We start from the raw sequence: 23100 nt of genomic DNA, 5'->3' as shown, positions 1-23100 counted from the left end.
CCGGAGCCCGCGGACAGGCCCACAAGGCGTCCATGCTGAGCCCGCGCCGTCCTGCCGGGGGCCATAACCACTCAGCGCAGACTGAGCAGCTTAGCACCAAACTTGTTCTCTCCGGCCGCCGTCGTGGGGGCTGGGCGTCCAACATCAAGGTGTCTGCAGGGTGGGCTCCTTCTGGGGGCTCTGGGGGGGGATCCCTTCCAGACTCTTCTCTCAGCTGTGGGCGGTGCCCGCCATCCCCGGCCCGACTCCCGCGTCGGCCTCCGTGTCCGCGCCCTTCTCCTCTGGGACTCTCCGCCTCTCCTCCCTGTCCCAGGGCCACGTGCTGGGCTCCAGTGGCCGTGGGGCACGGGCGCAGGCGCGCTGGGTTCACAGCTGTCCCGGCCCAGCGTGCTCCGCTTCCTGTCCTTTGTCCTCAGGGAGCTCAGAGCCTGCATCCCCTCCCCGTGGGCACCAGGGTGACCAGGCTGCCCGAGGGCCCCCGGCCGGTGCTGCTTTGGCAGGGGGTGAGGGGCGGGGGGGGGGGGGGCTTCCGGGTCTTTCCACACCTCAGCATGAGAGGCAGCGTGGTCCCGGTGCCTCACTACCACCCCAGGAGCGCGTTCCGGACAGGAGAGAAGGAACAGACGGTTGGCTTTCGCCGGCACGTGGGTCTGAGCTCTGTGCTAGGGGCTCTGTGGGGGGTGTCTCCTCTTGTCACCATAGGTCGCTGACGGCGGGGGGGGGGGGGGGGGGAGGGGACTGACGCCTGGTGGGGTGGGGCCTCACGCACGAGGTAGAGCGGCTGGAGCCGGGGTGGGCCCGGGTCTAGGGCCGGGGGTGTGACCTGCAGGGTCCCCTTCCCTGGGGGTCTCAGAGGGTGTCTGCAGTGACAGCATGGGGACCCATGAGATTAGAAAATGAATGTGGGGAGAGACGGTGACCACTGGGGACAAGGAGAAGCTCTGTGCTGAAGGCCCAACCAGCTCGGTGTCCACACTAAGACACTACTCAATCCACACCCCGCAGTGTTAGCTGAGGGGCTGCTGGGGGAGTCCAGGTGGGAGGGGCTGGGCTCTGGCCACGTGCCAGCTCCGGTGTGGGTGCAGGAGCACCCAGGGAGCAAGGCCGGCCCTGCCCTTGAGTGTGAGATCTTGGGGACAAGAGGCAGAGGGCACCAGGCCCGAATCCCAGCTGGACAGGGACAGCTGGGGACATGGTGGGCACGGGCTGGCCTGGTCTGTCCCATCCGCCTGGCTATGCTCCCCTCCTTGAAGATTAGTGATAGTGTCGTCCTCACTCGCTGACCGCAGACCTCTCGTGTTTTCATCTGACATGTGCTGCTTCCAGAAACTTCTCTGGTGAGCAGTGGGGCTGTGCTGGTGAGACCAGATATCCAAACATGAGACCTTCACTCACCCCCCACCATGCCCCCATCTTCCCGACTCACCCTACCCCCCACTCCCCTCCACCCTCCACCTTCTCATCCCCCCACTTACTCCCCCACTCACCCCCCCAGTCCCTAACCCCCTCTCCCTGTCCCTCCCACCTCCCAATGCCTCACTCATTCACTCTGGGTCCCCCTCTCCCCTCTTCCATCTGTTCCCTCCACGAAGTGCTCCCTTGGGCGCCGGAGGGAGGAGGGACGCCGGCAGTGAGGTCCACCCTCACAGTCCCAAGGCCAGAGCCCCAGGTGGGAGCCCTGAGACCCCTGCAGGGTGGCACCCCCCCTCACCTGGAGCCCACCACCCTCACTCCTAGGCTCTTTCCCTCAAGCGTGTCCCCAGATGGGGCCACCCGCTGTATGCTCACTACGGCCTTCCCAGCTCCCTGGACACGGCCTGTGCCTGAGTAGTCCCCTCTTGTTCCTCGAGGGACAACGGGGGCCAGATAGCCACGTGTGTGGGCGAGCTCCGTGCCAGCTGGGGAGCCCACACAGAACCCTCACATAGGACCAACCTACCGGGCACCCTCTGTTCCTGCCCTGACAAATACACCAGCACGTCAGGTGCAGGTGGGGCCCCTCCTCAGCCCACCCCACCCTCTGGGCACTGCTGGTGGCTCTGGTCCACAGGTGCACACCCTGGGTGGACCCTGCAAGAGAGGCCGGAAGGGCGCAGCCGGGAGTTCCAGGCCCCTCGGTCCTCAGTCGATCTAGAAGGGGTGGCATGTCCCCGACCCCGAAGCCTCTTGCCCCTGGGAGGGGTGTGTGCAGGCTCTCCTGAGTGGTGCACAGGGAGTAGGCGGGGCTGGCCGTGGGACACGGGCTCCTGAGGACAGCTCGCTTTGGCCAGGTCACTCCACCCTGTGTCTTCACTGTTTGGGGAAATGCCTGCAGGGCCGCCGGGGACATTAACTGAGATCATGTATGTCCCTGGCTTAAGCTGACCCGACACAGGGTGTATGCTCTAAGTAGGTTAGACACTGTTCTTGGGGTCCTGGGAGGTGCCAAGTTCGCGGCGGCCCCTGCAGGTGCCGCGTGCGGGCACCAGGGGGCAGCACGGCCCCGTTGGCCCCGCTCTTGTTCTAAGGGAGGAAGGCGCAGGAGGCCACGGTCGGGGCCGGCGGAGCCCAGCCGCCTGGGCGGAGGGGGGTTGCTGACCCCGAAAGCCTCCTGCGCGCAGAGCTGAGTCTAAGGGGAGAAACGACCAGTGGCCTTGAGCCCTGGCGACGAACGACAGCCACGCCATCACTGACAGTGCCATCAGTCCCCAAGCCAGGGGCAGGGGTGGGGCTCAGGACTGGGCTCCGGGAGGGGCGCCCTCGCGGATCCGGGAGGGGGCGGAGGCCAGCGGGGCAGAGACTGGGCGCCAGGGCAGCGGGCGGCGGCAGCAAGTCCCCCCGGGAGGCACCGCCGCCCGCCCTGCGCCCCCTCCGCAGACTCCACCGGGACCACGGAGGCACACGGTAACGAGTGTTGGTGCACACGCGCAGAGGTCACAGCCCTGGCACACGGCCGGCAGGACGGAGAGGGGGCGGCTGCTCCCGGAAACAGCCTGGCGGCCCCCCAAACGGCTACTCAGGCGTCGCCCCCTGCCGGGCAGAACCACGCCTGGGGCCTCCCGAGGCTGACGGCACCGTCCACACGGGGACGCGCACCCGGAGGTCCACGGGGCACACCCGCGATGGCCGGAGGGTGGAAACAGGCCAGCAAAATGCGGTGTATCCCCCGGTGGGACGTGGCTGAGCCCAGAAGAGTGAAATACTGACACGCTGCATGCACCGCGGACGGACCAGAGGGCAGCTCGGCCTTGGACGGACCCCGACGGCAGCTGGGCCACAGACCGACCCGGAGGGCAGCTGGGCCACGGACGGACCTCAAGAACAGCACGGAGAGACAGAAGCAGACACGAAAGGCCACGTGGAGTAGGATTCCACTTCTCTGAAATGTGCAGAATGGGAAAATCTGTGAGGACAGAGCAGGTTCAGAGTTGGGAGGGGTGGTAGGGGGTACAGCTAAAGGGGACAGGCTTCTTCCTGGGGGGCTGGTTGCACATACCTGTGACTGTGGCAGAACCACTGACTCGTACCCTCAGAGAGGTATGCTGTACGGTATGTGATTATGTCTCAATGAAGCAGTTTAAAAAAACAAAGATGCATCAGACTGTGGCCCCAAAGCCCCTGAAGGGACAGTCTGGGGCCACCATGGCTCAGAGGGGGCAGGGGGAGGCTGAGATCCTCGGCTCCCGTGGCAGGGAGAAACCCAGATGCACCCCCCCCCCCCCCAGCCCAGCCCAGTCCGGTGTCGTTTGAGGCAACAGGGCGGCAGAGGGGGCCTGGCAGCTCAGGATCTGCCTCCCAGCAGCCTCAGCCCCGAGCCGTCAGGTGGGAGGTCAGCAGGGCACCTGTTGTCCGTGCTGCTCAGGAGACAGTCCCCTTCCTGCATCATGATCATTCCTGACCAGCCTGGGGGTGAGCAGCCCTGCCCAGCCTGTCCTTTTGCCCCTGGGTTTGGGCCCAGGGTGGGCTCTGATTTCTTAAATGTCAGCCTACATCCAAATCACTGAGGGGCCCTGTTAAACACAGAAGGGACCCAAGGGCACCTGGGTAGCTCAGTCAGTTGAGCATCTGACTTCGGCTCAGGTCATGATCCTGCAGTTCATGAGTTCGAGCCCCGTGTCGGGCTCCGTGCTGACAGCTCAGAGTCTGGACCCTGCTTCGGACTCTGTGTCTCCCTCTCTCTCTGTTTCACCCCACTTGCACTCTGTCTCTCTCTCAAAAATAAATAAAGATTAAGAAAAAAAATTTTTTTAAATACAGAAGGGACCCAGCCCCATGGCTCCTGAGTCAGAGCGTTTGCATCTGGGAGTCCCTGGCTCATGTCCACACCTAGAGAGCCTTTGAGTCTCAGCCCGATGCCATCGGAACGGCGCATATCCAATTTCGACCAGTGAGAGGTGGGCCTGGAACTCAGTTTGCCTCCTGGAGGAAAGGCTCTCTCTTTCCCTGGACCCGCTTCGAGGCCAGGTGCGAGGTCTGGAGCTGCTGCAGTCACTCTCTGACTGTGGGCAAAGACACGGAACCAGAAAGCCCGTACCAAGGGGAGGGCCTCCGTGTCCCGCACCTGCCATCCCACTCCTTGGCCGCGTCAGGGCCAGTGACGTCGTCCTGCAATACCCCCCTGCTCTGTGCCCGGGGCCCGCCCCCCTCAGAGGGCATGGCAGCCCCCCCCCCCCAAACCTCCTCTCCTTCCGCTCTCTCACACTGGCACCCGCCTCGGCTTCTCTGCGATTTCACAGGGATGCTATTTTCTTTCCTGTACTCTCACACCCACGTTTGCTCTTACGAGTTGCCTGTGATACCTCCGTGCAGGCAGCTGGGGTGTCACGGGCCCTGCTGACGCTCGTCCGCCCCCCCACCTCCAATCCTGTTCTCCTCCCTTGAGATCGTCACGGGCACCTTTGCAGACTCCTCCAGACTATTCCTAAACATTGACTTGGCCACATAGGCACCCGTGGAAACTACGCGGGATTGTTTTTGCTTTTATCCGATTCTCCATTTTGAAATAGCTTCCAATCTGCAGAAAAGTGGTACACTTAGTACTAAGAAATTCTGGATGTTCTCTCTCTTTGCCTAGATTCCCCAACTGTCAACATTTTATGGCATTTTCCTGATTAGTCACTCTCTCCTTCCATATAACTATTTATTTCTGCACCGTCTGAGAATAAGGAGTCTCTCCTGCATAAGCGTAGTGCGGTCTGAAAAATCGGGAAACCACCGCTGATCTAACATGCCCACCATCTTGACACGCTGCACGTGTCTCTGCAGAATGCCCCCTTCCTTAGCCGTGTCTGTGTCCTGTGCTTTCTGTATTTCTGTGGGGCCCCCTGGGAGGCGAGGCCGTGTCCTTCTCCTCACGTCCCGCCTGCCGGAGGCCCTGAGTGCCCATCCAGCCAGCACCGCTCGCGTGAGGTCTCGCCACTTGGGTGAGATAACACCTGCCAAGACCCCTCCCTGTGAAGATAACTGCTGAGCACCTTGCACTCACTAATTAGGAAGTAGTTACGAAGCAGTTCATAGGGACAGCGTTTGTGATTTCTTTGACGAGGCCGGGGTTCCCTTCCCTCTTGGGGGTGTACCTTCTTACATCTGGACTGATGTCAGCACGGATTCTGGGCTGCTGTCCTACTCGAGGGCCTACCGTCCGCAACTTTCAGTGGGATCCTGTGTCCTGTGGACACGTCGTTTTGTTTAGGCACCTCCTTACCTTCTGGTACAAGATGCCGAGCTCACTCAGCTCAGCCTTTTCCCGGAGGGGCCCCAGCTCCTCTCAGCGGAGAACAGTGCGAGTGAGAGCCGGGCCCAGGGACGCCTGCTGTCACCAGGCGGCACCGTTTCCAGAGCGGGAAGATCTGTGCGTGTGTCCACAAACCCGCGTGCAGACCCGTATGTTAAGCTGAGTGTCCTCTGCTCGCTCCACCTTCCCGACACCCCAGCGCTGGGCTGAGCTGCATTGGCACCCTTCTCCATTCGTTCGGGGATTCTCCTGTGCGGTCCCCAACAGCCAAAGGCTGGTCCCCACGGCGGGAAAGGGAAGGAGGAAAAAGGGGGCAGAGTGCGAAGACACGGCTGATTTGTGGGAGTGGGCTCTCCAGGGTGGTTGGAGGGTCCTGGCACAGGTCCGAGCCAGGCGGAGGCCGTGGGCAGACCGAGGGCTGCAGATTGGAGGCAGAGATGAGCAAAAGAGAGGCGTCGGGAGGACCCCAAGGTCTTTGGCGGAGTGGTGAGCAGCTGATTGAACCAGTAAAGGGAACAGGATGCTTTGGGTGGGGGAGGCAGACTTCCATTTCAGATGTGTAGGGTGTAGACAGAAGTGGTTTGAGGACTGGGCCCTGGGACACTGCAACATCTGGAGGGGGGAGAAGAGGAGGAACCAGAGATGGGGTTCTGCAGGGGGGGCCCAGGGAGGCCCAGAGGAAAAGCAGGCAGGTGGGCCAACAGGCCTCTAGGGGTCCCCGAGATGGGGCCACCCAGTGGCTGACACGGATGGTGATGGGGGCACGTGGGCATAGCTAGCAGTTACCCCTGTAAGGAGACCGAGGGCCCCTTCAACAAAATCAAGTCCCAGCCCTCCGAGGATGCCCACCTACAGGGCTCACCCTTGGAGGTCATGCGTGGAGAGACAAGCCTCAGAGGTGTGTGGGGGGGGGGAGCGGGTGGGCAGAGGGGACCCCGAGGGTCTGGTGGCATCTGTGAGTTCAGGCACCGTGTGGTCTGTGTGCACCCCAAGGTTATGCTGGGGGGATGGGCTGCCAGGGGCATTTTCAGGGTGCCGGTCCATGACCCTCTGCCTGCCCCTGAGGCCTGGGCCCACACAGAGGGGAGGGTTCCCCTGCTCGGCTGGTGCCGGTGGCCCCAAGGGAGATGCCCGGCCCCCGCCGACTGTCTCCCTGGGCACCGAGGGGGTCTGGGCTGTTCGCCTGGTCGGGAACACAGAGGCTGGGGAGCTGGGGGTGGGGTCTGCACGGGCAGAGAACAGCACGGTCCCCGGCCAGAGACCCAGGCAGAGGAGTGGCGCTGGCCGGGGCTGGGCGTGCGGGGAGGAGACGAGGGGCCGAAGGCAGACGCGCTTCCTGTCCACCTGGGCTCCCGGGCCCGGCTCACCCGACCCCCCTTCCCGTGCAGCCCCAGAGAGTTGGGCGGATTTCTGTCCCTGCGGCACATCCAGCCCGTCTGTGATGAGGGCGGCTCTGAGCAGCACAAAACTAAACGACATAAAGGAAAGCATTTCTTAATGTCATCCTTTTTCTTTGTTCTAATTTTCGTAAACAACAGAGTACAACAAGGAAACTTCCAGGATTCTGCCCACCTGAGGACATCTCGTAGGAAAGGTTCACAAGTGACACACTGATGCCGGCAGCAATGTTCCCGATGTCGACGTGAAGCTGACCCCTCAAAGTGTAAGTGTAAGCGTGGCCATGTCCAGAGGGCTGGGCGATGAGGCCGGACTGGTGAGGTAAACCCCCTGACCTACTTTAGCTGGCAGCATTTGTGTCCCCTGCCCAGTCCCCACCCCCTCCAGCAGCAGACAAGAGATTCTGGGAAAGGGGGTGGGGGGTCAGGGTTGGGGTCCAGCGAGGGTCCACACCAGCGGGTGGGCCTGGAGCATTTCTGGGGCAGGGCCACACGGCTCACAGCCTCGGAGTCCCCTCTGTGCCCGGGCCCGTCACCCCCACCCCCCACCCCCACACTATGCCCGGGCCCATCACACCCCCACCCCACCTCTATCTACCTGCCAGACAGGAGCCGACAAGTGGACCCCCCCAGAGCGTGGTCCCAGGCGAGCCCAGGTGTCCCAGAGTGCGAGGGGACAGTCAGGGGCTGTGGCTCCCCTCTTTCTGCCTGGACGTAGCCCGGGCACATGCAGGGCTGGCTCTGTAGAGGGGGCTCTGCAAGAGGCCGGAGAGCCACATGCACGGTTCTCTTTAGTACAGAAGAGACTGGATTCTTTGACCGGCTCAGACACACATGTGGTAAGGAGTCCCCAGGATTAAAGGCAGACATGAGGCTCGAAGCCGACCTGGGCCCGTGGCCAGTGCATCGCCTGGGTTGGCCGCTGGGGCCCGCCTCTGTGGACCCTGCCCTAGACGTCTTAATCGGCTTACTTATTGGAGCACGAGTAGAGAATGTCCCCAACGGGACCGTATCAAACATACGTTAGCCACCTTCACTCAGACCAAGTATGGGCAGTCTCGGGGTCCCAGAAATCTCCCCGGGGCCTCCCCCAAGCCCACTGTCCCCTTCCTCAGAATAGCTCCACTTGATCTGAACTTTCCATCTGTGGAATGGGCGTGCGCTCTGCAGTCTGGCTTCTTTCTCTCAATGTTCTGTGCTGAGATCCATCCACGATGCCCTGGGCAGTGACGGCTTAGCTGGCGGTGTGGCCTGGTGGTGCAGGCCCCACCCCTCATGCCCATTCTCCTGCTGGGGGCGCTTGGGTTGTTTTCCCTTTGGGGCTGTAATGGAGAGTCCCTTCTATGGGCATTCGGGTACAAGTGTTTTTGTGAACAGGTGTCTGTCCCACGGTTCTCCGGAGCAGTCGTCCCAGCTCACAGTGTGGCCGCCCTTCTCCACGACCTCCTGGCTGTCCCTGGCCCTTTGCCTTTCCATACAGATTTTAGAATCAACTTGTCAGTGTCCACGAAACCAAGTGAGGGCTGGGATTCGGAGGGCACTGAACTGAAGGTAGGTTTGAGAGAACCGGTATCTTTACGAAGGTGAGTTTCCAGCGGGGGCCCCACCACATTCCCCAACTTAAACAGCCACTGACCTCCCAGCAGGGCTTTGCGCTTTCCAGGGGCGGTTCTTACACATCTGTAGTTAGATTTATCAGGTGCCGATGTTTTTGGTGCTTTGCAACGGTATCATTAAAACATTAAAGACTCCACACTCAGCACGGAGCCCAATACGGGTCTCGATCCCACCACCCTGGGATCATGACCTGAGCCGAAATCGAGTCCGACGCTCAACTGACTGAGCTACCCAGGCGCCCCTAAAGAATGTTATAGTGGCCTGTTACTTGCATATATAAATATGATTATCTGATGGTCATGCTTAAATCTTTATTCATTTGATCCATTCACCTGGCGATTTGCTATGAACGGAATTGTGTCTCCCTCAAATTCCTCTGTCCAAGTCCTGGCCCCCAGTGTGATGGTCTTTGGAGGCAGGGCTTTTAGGAGGTAATTAAGGTTAAAAGAGCTGGGAAGGCAGGGCTGCTGGCTTCAGCACAGGGAAAGCTCTCCCCCTCTTCCTTCCTGTCCCCTTCCGGGCACTCCTGTCCCGTTGTGGACACCAGAAACCAAACCAGGATGGCCGAACGCTCCCCTTGGCCTTCCAAACTCCAGAACTGTGAGAACACAAATCACGAGGGTCTCAGTCCCCAGTCTGGGGTCTCTGGTTTCGGCAGCGCTCCAGGCTAAGATGAGGTTCTGTGGATTTTCTACATTTGAAAACCGATCGTCTGGGAATAATGACTTCAGTTCTTTGCAAATCCTTTTCCTCGCCTATTTGCCACCCCCAGCCCCCCTCCCCCCGCACAATGTCCGGTATAAGTGTGGGAGCAGAAATCCGCCCCTAACTCCTGATCCCAGGAGGAAGCTTTTACTGTTTGACTAGTCACCGTGGCACTGCCCGTAGGTTCTTGTAAATGCACTTCACTTCAATGGAGTGAGCCCCCTTGTTGTGTAGCAGAAATATGGGCCTTGCCCAAGGAGGGGTCTGTTCTTTGCCCCGGGTCCTGGGAGGTGATCCCGAAACCCCTGGGCTGTCCTGCCTGCGGTGGCGAGTGTTGGAGGGGGGTGCAGGGACCACACCGCAGAGCAGAATACAGGGAGGGGGCCTCGGGTCACTTGGTGTGGAAGCCCCAGGCGTGGGGCCCTCCTGGTCCCTGCCCCATGAACTTCTTCCCGTGCAGGAGTTTAATGGGCACACTTTCAGTAATAGACCACGACTGTAAGCTTTCAACCAGTTCGGTGAGTCTTTGTACTGAATTATGGAACTCAGGGTGGTCCTGGCGGCCCCCAACTTGCAGTGCATGTCGGAAGTGAGGGGTGGCCTTGTGCACTGCTCCTAACCTTGCATTTGTATATTTAGTTTGCTACGTGTCTTATCACAGATGTGGGCTCATGCCATCAGGTGATTCTTCTCCACCTATGGAGATTTTCAGCTATTTTTCTTCCTGCGTTTTATTAACGTCAGGAATTGTTTTGGTTGGTTTGGAACGTTAACCTTCTGTCCACCGGAATGACCCTAACGTGGCCGTGATGGTCGTCTTCTCACGGGGCTGGAGTTGCCGACATTTTGGTTGGAAGTTGACGAGGAGGGCTCGGCCTGTGCTTCCTCCCTCTTGCCACCCCCGCCCTTTCAAGCTTTAGCATCGGGGCGATGTCGGCCCTCTCGGTGGGAAGACTTCCTTCCTTATTCTCCAGAACGCTTCGTGTAAGATTGCTGCTACGTCTTCCATTGGGGTCCTCTTAATACATCCTAGGTCTCCTTGTCATTAGTTCTCATGGAGAAAATGAGTGCTGTTTTTCAACCTCTGATAATTCCAGTATCAGGATCACCCATGAGTCTGTTAGTATTATGTGGGCGGTTTGGTTTTTTTTTCCCCTTGTTTTTCCCTCATTTTTTGGTTTTGTGTCTGGCTCTGCCTGTTTTCGTTTAATGCTGAACATGCTGGGTGAGAAAGAGTGGTGGCTCTGGATACCCTTATTCCAGAGATGTTTGATTTTTGCCCATCTGATAGCACGAACGGCATCTAGGGTGGTCGAATATGCTCGGCTCGTATTCTGAGGCCCGGCACCGGCCTCTCCACCAGTTAGGCACTGAACTGTGCCCACTTTCTATTGGTTCGTCCACCTTGCTTTCACGTGTGGTAAGGGGCATGTGGCATATGGCTGGGAGCAAAATCTCCCCCCAGCTTTTCCACTGTTTCACAAACGGACATTTTAAATTTGTGCGGTCACACTGGTCACAGCCCATAGTCCCCCCAGCCCAGGGCTGCCGTACCCTAAGTGGCCTCCCTACATCTCCCCTCTCCCCCTCCCACATGTGTTCTCCACAGCGACGCTCTCCCGGCCCCCCTCAGAACCTGCCCCTCTTCTGCACAACCCTCCAGTGATCTCCAGCTCACCCCCTCCCTTAAACTCCCTTCCTCTCCAGCCCGGAATTCTCTCCCTCTTCCATGCCCCCTTTTTCCCAGAGGCCCGTGTGCCTAGGGTGCCCACCTCACCTTGGCTTTTCCTGACAGCATGAGGGGCACCACACTCACAGCCACCCCCCCATCACGTGACACAGCAGACCCAGAAGGGCTTTTACTCCCTGTAACTGCAGCCCTGGCCTGCACAAGAGCAATGTTGGTTGAATTAACAGTCAGGATTTGCTCCTCTATTTACCTTTTCCCCTGAGAAAATTTTTTAAAAACCTCCCCTGCTTTGGACTTTCATGGTTTCACTTCTTACGTGAAACCGGGGAAGTTCCTACAGTGACCTGGGCTGGGGGCGGGGGGGGGGGGGGGGGGGCGGGGGGGGGGGAGGGGAGCTGCTGCCCCTTGCTGCTCCCCCCTCCTCCCACAGCTCTGACTCCCCCCAGCTTCCCCTCCTTCCCCTCCCATCGCCCCCCTCCAGCCCACAGCTCTGACTCCCCCCACCCTCTCCTCCCCCCCCTTCCAGCCCACGGCTCTGACTCCTCCCACCCAACCCTCCCGTCCCCCCCCCCCCCCCCCCCCCCCCCCCCCCGCTCAGGCCCACTGCGCCGAGTCCCCTCCCCCTCCCCTCCAGTCCCAGTCTTCTCCCGCCACGCCCCGCCCCGAAGGCCCTGCGCCGGCGCGCTGGGGCCGCGCGCGGAGACCTGGGAGCGGACGGGGGCGGGGCGGCCAGGACGCGGGCCCCCAACGGCCAACGCGACCGCGCGGGAACTCGCGCGCCGGGCCCCGCCCGCGGTTTGAACAGGAGGCCCCGCCCCCGCACTCGGCCAATCGGCGGGCGGGGCGGCCGGCGCCATGGCGACCCTTTGTGGGCGCGGAGAGGCCCCGCCCGGCCCCGCCCCGCCGGCCCCGCCCCTCCCTCTGCGGCGGGCGCGGGCGCGGAAGGCGGCGGCCAGGTGAGCGTCTCGGCGCGGGCGGCGGGCTTTGTGCGGCGGCGGGCGGGCCTGGGCGCCCGGGGTGGGGGCTGCGGGCCCCCGGGGGGAGGCCGGGGTCGCGGGGGCGGGGAGGGGGCGCGACGCGGGCCGCCGGCTCCCCCCGCCCGTCCGCCCGGAGGGCCGTCCGCCACCTGGGAATCCCCCCTCGTGCCGGCTGCCCTGCGCTACTGGCGTCCGAAAGTACTGCCTGCGCCCCCCCCCCTCCCGGCTCTCATCACGCTGCGGGCTTTTTAAGAGGGGAAGCGCGAAGCGGGGTCGGCGGGGCCGCTGGGGCGGTGCGGCCTCCGAGGGCAGCCCCCACTGCCTTCCTGCCTTGGACTTGGGAAGGGTCCGCTCGGGGAGCCCGGCCGACTTGAGTTTCCAGCCCTGATCAGAGTCCCCGCGCTCCCCTCCTCGCCCTCGTCCGTGCTCATCTTTCGCCCCTTCCCCGGTGGTGCGGGATGCCCGCGCTCCTGGGTTTCCTCCTAGCCCGCCTTCCTCACGGAGTGAGTGGGTGGCTGGCCGCGCAGTGCTGGTGCCTCATCCCAAGTCCTCTGGGCAGCACGGGTTCCGCTAGTAATCTGATGCCCTTCCAGAATGGCCCAGCCCGGGGCACCACGCTCTGGAGCCCTGGAGGGTAGCGAGGTCCGCCGCAGCCCGGGAGGGTCCACTTTCACTTCTTTTCCTTTGTTTCTGGGTTTGACTTGCTTGAAAAAGGAACGTTGGGGATATTTCGCAATGGCTTCTGTCCCCCGTTCTGTAGCAGACCCAGCTTCTCTTTAAACTGGCAGGGCAGTTTCAGGGTGCTGATGGCGCCTGCCCCCTGTGCTGTTCAGCTCTAGCTGCGTGGGCAGTGGAGGCGGGCATCGGGGAAGGGCGGGGTGGGATGTGGGAAGAGGAGGGTTCCCAGACCCCGGTTGGGAAACTTTTCAGTCGGCTCCTTGTGGCTGCCTGCGGTGGCACTCAGGTGTGTGGGAGCTGGTGGTGCTGGGACTAGGAAAGGGATCAGAAACTCTTCCACTAGTCAGAGGCAAGCTTGAGTCCACCTCCCTGAAAGCCTGTTGTCTGCAAAATAGGATCGCCAGGAAAAGAGCTTACCAGGTAACCACAGTTTGCCAGGAGATGAGCTGGTCCAAATCCAGGGTTTCCCAACTGTTTCCTCCTCTGGTGGCCTTTATGTCGCATGCACAGGACAGCAGGACCGAGCTAACTGTTGTTTTAAAACAAGAAAGAAATTGCCTGTTTACAAAATTAAGTTTGATGTCTTATAAACTTCCTGTATATAACTACTCTTTATTTTCAAGTTTTGGCACGTTTTACAATTGAAGTTGAAGTTCAGAATAGAAAGTCAGTTATGACTTTTTTCTAAGTAGAATGGCAGGTTTTATCCTGGGAAGAGGGCTGGGAAGTTTTTTTTCAGCTTGCTAATGGGACATATTCCATGTAGAGGGAATCTGTGTATCATTCCAAGTCGCAAAAGTCCCCGAAATTCACTTGCTAGTAATTGCTGAAGGAAAGTCTCAGACGGTGATGAACCCACAGCTGGACTCCCAAGCAGCGCTTCTCAAGACTTTGCCACGCTTGCTCTGTCGTCCCATTTTCCTCTGGTGAGGTATTTCAAAGACGGTCTGATCGTGTGCCAGAAACTGAGAGTCCATGTTGGTCTGCCTGAAAAACCTGAGTGCCATGGGCTGAAGGTCGTGGTGAAGGGTCAGGTCTGAGCGGAGTCTGTCCCCTGCTGCCCCAGCTCTTCTGCTCGGAGTCTGGGGATCTGCATTTTCCACCGGCCTCGAGATTGCTGGCCACACGTTGTGAGAGCAGCTGCAGGAGAGGCCAGTGGGCAGGAAGGGTGAGGGGTCCACCAGGCCAGGCTCCCCTTTGCCTTGGGGAGGGGGCCCTGATTGGGCAGACACAGCACCCCTCCCTGGCTCCACCTGCCACATGGAACCACTCAGTCTGTCTTCTTCAATTTTTTCTGTTGGTCACCCCTTGTTCTGGAGGCTGCTGTGCCTTGACCACGGGGTTGACACTGCTGGCCTGCTTGTCCATGGCTCAGGAGGGTTTGAGCAAAACACCATCGACCCTGAGGAGTTGGTGGGGTGTGACTCAGCAAGACCTTCTGGCTATCTGGAGTGGACGGAGGTGTGTAATACAGAGGTTTGTTCTGGAAACATGCTTGTTATCCAAAGCACCTGCATCGCAAAGCGAATTTCCCCATAAGAAATACCGGAAACTCAGATGATTCGTCGTACAACCCAAATATATTCATATAAAAATGGTTACGGTGCTGTAATACGACATAATAAAATGCAGATTACAAAGCTAAATTAACCTGCCCTTTGAAAACCCTCCTGGCTGGTGTGAGGGGCACAAGAGAGGAGGGTTGCCGCGTAGGATGACTTTTATCACTGACGGAATCACCGCTCTCTGTTGGCTCCATGGAATCTTTCCTTTCGCGCAACTTCAACAAGGAACCTGTCCGATGACCTAGAACGAAGCAAAGCATTCCCGAGCTCCCTCTTGGATGGAAAAGCAAAGGGCGGTCCAGAGGCGCTTTGAAGTGACAAAAATACACAAGTGCCAGTTGTGGGCACCTTCCAACGTCCTGAAAGATCACTGATTTCTTCCAAACACCGCGGCCTGAGACCGAGCGTCTGAGCATGGGAGATGATCACCCACAGTCCCACAGCGAGTGAGTGAGCGAGAGAGAGAGAGAACTATTGGCTAGTTGTGATCATGTGACATCGGGCGGCACGTACGGCTCCTATCGCAGGACGCCGCTCGTGTGTCAAGTTAAAATTGATTCAAAATGTTTACTGGTCTTGCAGAACAAGTTACTCGCGGTCCAAGGTTTTACTGTACTTTCTTGTTCAGAACTTAATGGTGAGTAGGCTCTGCAGTTAGGACAGCCTGGGGAGTCTGGGGTCTCGTGTCCTGTGTTCAAAGGGTCAGGCGCCCCAGGCCATAGTCACGGGCTGCCCAAGAAGCTGGGCTCGGACCCGTCCAGCCGGGGGATCGGTGTGCTCACCTCCACTGCCTTCAGAACCATATTGTGTGCTGTGTCCCGGACACAAATGTAGGAGGGTGAGTCTCACCGGCCACCTTCTGGGCTCGGCCTGACGCATCACGCTGACACAGGCTCTGGTGGCAGCCCGGTGGCTCCTGCGATTGCACGTGCTGTCCTCGAAGTCCTTCTCAAGTCGCAAGTCTGCCAGCATTTTCTTGTACGGAGTATAACAAAACCTAACAGTTGCTCAGCATTTGGCCCATTTGAAGCCAATAATTCGAGCGACTCTGAGCACATACTGGTCCTGGCATGCTGATCCAGGCACTTAGGGATACACGGGAGGCAGTGTCTAAAATGGTTTGGATTCACATTAACGTCGCCTGCCCCCGTCAACTCGTTTACGTGTTTTTCTTTATCAAGCCATCGCTTAATACAGTGAAATGAACAGTTATTACTTGCGCTGCTCAGTGAATCTGACGAATGCCATTCTCCTGTCTGGATAGGGTGCATTTCCGTCGTCCTGGAGGGTTCTGGATGATCCCATCTCCTCCACTGGCAGCCCCTCTGCTAGTTTGCACCTTAGGTTAGCTTTCCCTTTTCCAGAAGTTCATATGAATGGAGTCGTGTGGTACCTGTTTCTTTGGTCTTGCTTTGTGATTGGGCATAGCGTTTGAGGCCCATCCTTGCTGTTGCATAGACGAGTGTGGATTTTGTTGCTGGGGAGCGTTCTGTTGTCAGAGACCCCACAGTTTACCCATTCGACTTGCTTATTTTGAATCTGAAGATAATGTTTACGTCTGGGGTGGTGACACAGGGTAATGGCAGAGGCACGGAGGAGGAGCTGGAATAATGGGCCAGGTGAAGGGGAGCTTCCAGCGATTGTGAAAGAACCATATGGAAAAACCTGGTGGAGGGTGAACTGACTCAGCCTTCCCAGAGAGCGGCTTGATATCGGCCATCGTGAGCCTTACAACTGCCCCTACCTTTTTAAGCCCTCGTAGAAACTCCGGAATCAAGTGCTACAAATACCAACATCCAGGGTTAGAGCCCAGCATCACTGTGACCGAGAGGACTGTGAGCAGTGTGAATGTCAGGGAACAAGGCTCTGTTCTCCATAGCGACGCACGGCCGCCGGAGGTGATGGTGAACCTTTACACGACGTGGAAAATGTGACCAGCAGGAAAGCAGAACTCGCAACGAGCTCTCAGATGCACAGAGAAGAGTGTGCTTAGGACGATGCTAAGAACCTGCGTGATAGCTGGTTCAGAGGGGCGGGGCCGGGGTGGTTTTTGTCTTCTACTTTCTTCTTTTTTTTTTTTTTTAAACGTTTGTTTATTTTTGAGAGAGAGCATGAGCAGGGGAGGGGCAGAGAGAGGGACACAGCATCCAAAGCAGGCTCCAGGCTCCGAGCTGCCAGCACACGGCCAGATGCGGGGCTTGACCCACAGACGGTGAGATCATGACCTGAGCCAAAGTCGGACTCTTAACTGACTGAGCTGCCCAGGCCCCCTGTCCTGTACTTTCTGACACTCTTCTCAGCTGTCGACAGTGAGCTGCGGAGGCAAATGGAGGCACCCATGTGAGAAGAGCAAACGCCGTTAGCTGGACGCAGTTGCAGCCAGGGAGTGGGTCACTGCCTGGCTTGCAGCTACTCGGGTAGCTGCACTTGGCTACAGACGGCCGAGTGGCAGCACTGCCTCCTGGAACAGGGTTCTGGGGCCCGGTGGGCCTGCAGGCTGGGGGAGCAAGGAGCCCTGGTGGGTTTATGGGGAGCACGTTTGGCGTTTCGAGGAAGTGGGGCAAGTATTAGGGGAGCCCTCAGTTATTGAAGTCCTTTCCTTGGGGCGACTGTGACAGAAGTCATCGGCTTCCTGGCCTGTCACTGGAGATAGAAGTCTGACCTCCTGGGCTGCGTTAGCCTTATAAATAAGTCAGTTATTTCACCAGCACAAATGGGTGTATTTGGGAATGACAGAATAGCGGTTCCAGGTGTGAAAAATCGTAGAAGGAAACGCCGTTTCAAATGGCGTCCGGGGGTGGGCAGGGGAGCTCTCACACTCATTGCCACTGCAGACCCAACAGGAAGAGATGCCCCTTGCACACCGGTACTACCTGTTAGTGTCCCAGCAGGAGAAAAGAAGGTTTCCTCCTTCCCCAGCAGCTGCCCAGCCAATGAGAGATGGTTGCAGCCCAGCTAATGAGAGGCCGTCCCAGCCCAGCCAATGAGAGGCCGTCCCAGCTCAGCCAATGAGAGGCCGTCCCAGCTCAGCCAATGAGAGATGGTCCCAGCTCAGCCAATGAGAGGCTTCTATACTTCCAATTCCCAGTTTATTCCAATAGACTTTTTTTACAATAGCCCCATTCCCTAGCCTCTTCCCCCCACCATTAAAAAAAAAAAAAAAAAAACCTGAAATTTTGTTATTCCCAAATACGCCCATCTTTTGCTGGTGAAATAACTGGCAGGTTTTGTTTTGTTTTGTTTGTTTGTTTTGTTTTGTTTTGAGAAAGCGTGTGCAAGCAAGAGAAGGGCAGAGAGAGAGAGGGACTATTAGGCTACATGCGCAGCACAGAGCCTGACTTGGGGGCTCGATCTCACGAGCGGAGCCAAGATCAAGAGTCAGACCTTTGGGACGCCTGGGTGGCTTAGTCGGTTGGGCATCTGACCTCGGTTCTGGTCACGATCTCACGGTTGGTGGGTTTGAGCCTTGCGTCAGGCTCTGTGCTGACGACTCAGAGCCTGCAGCCTGCTTCGGATTCTGTGTCTCCCTCTCTCTTTGCCTCTCCCCCGCTCACGCACGCTCTCTCAAAAATAAGTAAACCTTAAAAAAGAGAGACCCTTAACTAGTTGAGCCACCCAGGTGTCCTGGAAGTTTTATTTTTAAAGTTAATAGGACAAGCAAGCTTTTTCAAAGCCATAGGCAAATCCAACAAAGGAGAGTAAGGAGGTAGTTTGGAGGAAAGGAGAAGGAGAAAAGCGGGAGTTCAGGGTGGTGACTTTCTCATTGCCTGAGTGGCACGGGTGCTCAGGTCCTTGTGGGGGAGGCAGTGGGCTTATTTCCCTGCGGGGCCTATAACTGGTGATTCTTCCTGGGATCGGACAGTGAGTGGTCCTGGCTCCCCCTTCCAGCCTCTCCGTTTTAGTGAGTTTGTCTTTGTTTTCTCAGCTGGTTGCTACAGGGAAGGGTCGGGGTCCTAGATGGATCTAGCGACCGTCCTCAACATACGGTCTTTCAGAGCAGGTATGAATAAGGGCTCTCTCTGGGCGGTTCCTGCTGTGATGTGTGTCTAGCACGGTCTGCAGCCGCTGTTGACCGTCCCGGCGAGGCTGGCCCCGAGTCCAGCCTGGGCGTGAGAGGCCCCTGCTGGACCGACAGCTCACAAACTCGCGTCTCACAAACTCACGTCTCGGGCTTGCAGAGGACCCCTGAGGAGAGGGAGGTGGGCCCCCAGGGAGCCGGGTGCTCGATGTGGCGCCTTGAGCTCTGCCAGCTGTGGGTCTCTGCTCCCGGCTGCCCCCGTGGTGGTGCTCACCCTTGCCGTGCAGGGCCAGCAGGAGAGGCAGCCCAGAGTCCTGGTGGTAACTCGGGCCACTTGAGTGAGTTTTGTTGGACCCTGAGTCAAATCGGTTGTCATCCAGGTTTGGGATTTTAGAGTTGGTTGAAAAGAGAACTAAAAGTTAAACGTGGGGGGCGGGGGGCACCTGGCTGGCTCGCTTGGTTAAGCATCCGACTCTTGATTTCGGCTCAGGTCATGATCTCGCGGTTTGTGAGTTCGAGCCCCACTTCGCGCTCTGCGCTGACAGCACAGAGCCTGCTTGCGATTCTCTGGCTCCCCCCCCCCCCCCGCCCCCTCCCCTGCTCCCACTCCTCTCTTTCGAAGAAAAAAAAAGCCGAAGAGATACGGTGGTTTGCCACAGAGGAACCCTGGACACTTAATTCTCCCCCCCTTCCGCCCCCTCACAGGTTATCTTGTAGTTTGACCTAATCTTACATTGATTCTCAGTGTACTCATCAATTCTAAGTAAGTGACTTTTACAAAAGCGATGAGAGAAAAAACTTGTGTACAAGTTGTATTTTGCCGCCACAACAAAAACCTTGAATCCTGTCCCACCAGCAGTGAGTGAAACCTCTTTCATGTGTTTTGGTGGTAAACGCTTTAATTCACTGGTTTACAAACCGCTGATTCAAGTCAGTGTGAGCCAGGTGCTGTGGTGGAAATGGTAGAGAGTTTCAGAGACTGTGGGTAAGTCCGACCTGTTTGCTGTTCTGGGAAAAGTAGTCTGGGCGGGGGGGGGCGATAAGCTAGGGTTACTTAGTGTTTTAGGCTTTTTATTTGGGAGTAATTGTAGACACACAGGCCCTCGGGGAGAAATGATCTGGAGGTGCACCTTCTGGCTGTTTAAAGAGGGTGCCGGGCGTGGCCGTGCTGCAGGTACCTAAGGACGCTCACGGAGGGGGGAAGGGGTGGCCGCGGCAGCCCCCGCCCGAACCCCCCACCTTTGACGACTGCAGACTGAGTCGGGGCGGGGGGTGTGTGGGGGGGACTGGAACGTGCTAATCGGGGCCCGCCTCGCTCTCCGCAGGGCAGGATGTTCGCACGAGGGTTGAAGAGGAAGAGCGCCGAGGACGCGGAGGACGCCGACGGGGGCGTGGCGGGCGTTCCGGCCGCGCCCTCCTACACCCTGCAGCGGCAGTCGCTCTTGGACATGTCCCTCGTCAAGCTCCAGCTGTGCCACATGCTGGTCGAGCCCAACCTCTGCCGCTCGGTCCTCATAGCCAACACGGTCCGGCAGATCCAGGAAGAGATGACCCAGGACGGGACCTGGCGGGTGGTGGCGCCCCAGGCCGCAGGGCGGGCGCCCCTGGACCGCCTCGTCTCCACGGAGATCCTGTGCCGCTCGGGGCGGGAGCAGGAGGGCGAGGGAGACGGCCCCCTGCCAGACCCGGCCCCGGGACAGGCCCCGAGGCGCCCGCAGAGCAGCCCCTGGGGACTGGACGGCTCCCGGGAGGGCAGAGGGGGCTTTCAGAAGTCGCTGGATCACATATTTGAAACGCTGGAGAATAAAACCCCCGGGTCCGTGGAAGAGCTGTTTTCGGACGTGGACAGCTCCTACTACGACCTGGACGCGGTGCTGACCGGCATGGTGGGCGGCGCCCCCTCCGGCCCCGGGCTCCCGGCCTTCGCCCCCGCGGCCGCCGCGCCCCCCAGTTCCACCTGCAGGTCGGACCTGGGGGAGCTGGAGCACGCGGTGGAGATCCTGGTGGAGACCTGAGAGGGCAGCCGGCCCCGGCGGGACTCGTGGCGGAGGGGCCCCTGCGGCCTCCGCAGCGCGTGGCCTGGGCGTCTGCGGGCTCGGCCCCTGGTGTGTCTGCGACGGGGAGAACGTTCCAGAACAGCATCCCGTTGCCCTGTGCCCTCTGTCCTCCTCCAGCGGGCTGGGCGGTTTCCTTCCGGCTAGCCATCCGAGCCGGCCTGACGCCCGCCGGCGCCCCGGCCCCTCTGCCCTCCGTCCCGCCAGAGCTCTGTGCAGGGCCCGTCCTGGGCTCGGTGTCCAGCCTGGTGTAATTTGAGATAGGTGACGTTTTTTAAATTAAGTTTTATATGTTTGGGGCAATATTTTGTCTTAAGATCTATTTTTTAAACGTTTTATACTTTTATCTTTTTAGATTTTGTCAGCTATTCAAAGTATATTTTTCCTATAAACATTTTCTGCTGCTACATTAGGAACTTATAACCTGAACAGTTGCAGTTGGCGTATTTCATTGTTTAAGGTTTAGATAAGGACTTTGTTTCGGGTGGAACTTCGGGCAGCTCCGTGTAGCGCACGTGTGTCATGAATTTCCACTTCACGTCGGTGCGAACCTTCTCCGCGTCCTCGTCGGGCGGAGCAGTGCCTCTTAGTCTCCAGTGTCCTTACCGGCTCCGCTGCGCCGGCTGTGTCTTCGTTAGAATCACATGCGGATTCTGGGGGGTTTATTTATGCCTATTTATATGTAAGTGTTGGAGAAGGGCCCATCTTGTCCACCGGAGATCTAGGGGCGGGGTCTCAGGTGGTGCCTTCAGAGGATCCGACCCTCGCGGCCCCTCCCGTGCGGTGCTCCCAGCGCGACTGGGCTTTCCCTGTGTCCCGCCGCTGTCGAGTCCCCCCACGGTGTGAACATTAAACAAGGGGAACCTCGCTCAAAGGGAGTCAGGAGGCCAGAAGGGGGCTTCCGCGCCGCACCTGCGGACGTCGAGAATTGCCGGTCACAGACCCTACAGGAGACCCCTGAACGGGAAGGAGTCAGTGCCAGCCCCCACGGGAAAAGATGCACATTTGCTCTCCCACCAGAAGCCGACGGCCCGCGACCACTCAGCCAGAGAGAAGCCCTCGTCACCCTGGACCCCGCTTCTCTCCAGTGGACTTTGGTTCAGAGCAGCCCTCCCGGCTCCCTCCTTTGTCCGTAAGTGACGTTCCTCCCGTTGGTTGCTTGGGCTTGCCTGTGGTTCTCCCATAGCGTGTTTCTCCCAGGTCACAATTCTGTTATTCCCGAATAAACCTAGTTTGCTGGTAAAATAACCGACGTTTATTTTAAGGTCAACACTAGCCACACTGGTGTGCACGGAGTCTGCCGCGTGCCAGGTGACACTAGTGCTGGGACAGAACCGTCAGGTTAAGTCCAGAACTAAGGAAGTCTGGACTCCTGCCAGTGTGGCTTCTCAGTCCCGAGGGCAGTTGATGGTGGGGTTGGTGGGGCGGTGCCACTTAAGTGGGCTCTGGTGTACCGTGTGTGCACCCCTGAACCTGCCCTGGCCACGGGGAGTGCCCAGACCTTCTGTATTGTTTTCACTAGTTTACAAGTAAGACTGTGCTCACCCCGTCCCACCCCTGCCCCGTTGCTGTTTCTCATGCTTTTTCTTCCTTACCCAGCCCTTAGCCAAAAAGGTTTGTTTTCTCTCATGCGTAGGACCATTCTTTAGTATCAGTCGTGTATACATCACTTTATTAAACAATTATCCAACAAACAAAATGGAAGTGTGTTTTATTATCTGCTTCGTTATGCCACAGCATAATCCTTGAGTGGATCTTTTTCGGCTGGATTATCTATTTCGCTTGTGTTAAATATGTGTTAAATACGAGGTGGAGCGTTTCCACCTTGCTGAGCAGACGGGCTTCTGGTTCGGCACCCCTCCTCTCTCCCAGTTCCCCCGGCAGGAGCAAGGGCAGCGCCCTTGGAGGAGCCAGTGGTGGGATGCGACATCCCACGGGTTGCTGTTGCCTTCCGATTTTGAAAGTACTTTTGCCTCGTGGAAAATAGAGTGTATGTGTTTTATAACCAATAAACCTGAAGCAATGTGACAATTAGTAAGGGAACTTCGTTTAGAATGGAGTCAGGAGGCCAGCAGGGGGAGTTCTCACGCCCACCGTTCCTTGCCTACTGCAGACCCAATGGGAAGAATTGCGCCTTGCTCGTGGATACTGTGGTACTCTCCCAGCAGGAGGAAGGGAGATTTCCTCCTCCCCTGGCAACAGCCCAGCCAATGAGAGACCGTCCCAGCTGAGCCCAGGAGAGATGGTCATAGCCCAGCAGATGAGAGACTGTCCCAGCTCAGCCAATGAGAAACCTCAGTACTTCCCACTTTTTACTTCCCAGTTTACTCCAATGGACTTTTTGCTTACAACAGTCCGTCCCACCCACCACTCCTCTATAAAATAGCATCCTCCCCTTCGCGGGGTTTGCTTTTTTGGCTCTGGGGCAGAGCTTGCTTGTGTTGTACTGAAATTCTGTTATTCCCAGGTAGATCCATCTTTTGCTGATAAAATAACTGGCAGTTTTATTTTTAAGGTTAACTAGTATTTTTGTGTCTTTATAGCATTTTTTTTTAACGTTTATTTTTGAGCGAGAGAGACAGAGAGTGAGCAGGGGAGGGGCAAGAGAGAGGGAGACAAACAATCCGAAGCAGGCTACGGGCTCTGAGCTGTCAGCACAGAGCCCGACGTGGGGCTTGAACCCACA

At 58.3% G+C, this 23100-nt stretch overlaps 1 protein-coding gene across 4 annotated transcripts in view; it reads left to right on the top strand.

Moving 5' to 3' along the window:
- The window catches only part of CDCA4 (cell division cycle associated 4), a 29951-nt gene extending 7838 nt beyond the window's left edge, over positions 1 to 22113 (top strand). The window contains exons 2-4 of one of the 4 annotated variants that reach the window (XM_058740489.1): positions 4237 to 4373; positions 7252 to 7376; positions 19686 to 22113. In XM_058740489.1, coding sequence (XP_058596472.1) covers positions 19692 to 20375 — 684 coding nt within the window. In that variant the 5' untranslated portion in view covers positions 4237 to 4373; positions 7252 to 7376; positions 19686 to 19691 and the 3' untranslated portion in view covers positions 20376 to 22113. Of the gene's footprint in view, positions 1 to 4236; positions 4374 to 7251; positions 7377 to 11849; positions 12079 to 12982; positions 13198 to 19685 lie in introns of those variants that run through there. The other 3 variants (XM_058740488.1, XM_058740490.1, XM_058740491.1) reach the window with 3 other exon arrangements.
- The last annotated feature ends 987 nt before the right edge of the window (positions 22114 to 23100 follow it).

The sequence above is a fragment of the Neofelis nebulosa genome, chromosome 7 (genome assembly GCF_028018385.1).
Source record: "Neofelis nebulosa isolate mNeoNeb1 chromosome 7, mNeoNeb1.pri, whole genome shotgun sequence".
Classification (NCBI taxonomy): Eukaryota; Metazoa; Chordata; class Mammalia; order Carnivora; family Felidae; genus Neofelis; species Neofelis nebulosa.
The sequence above is the reverse complement of the archived record's forward strand: the minus strand, read 5'-3'. Positions and strand labels throughout refer to the sequence as shown.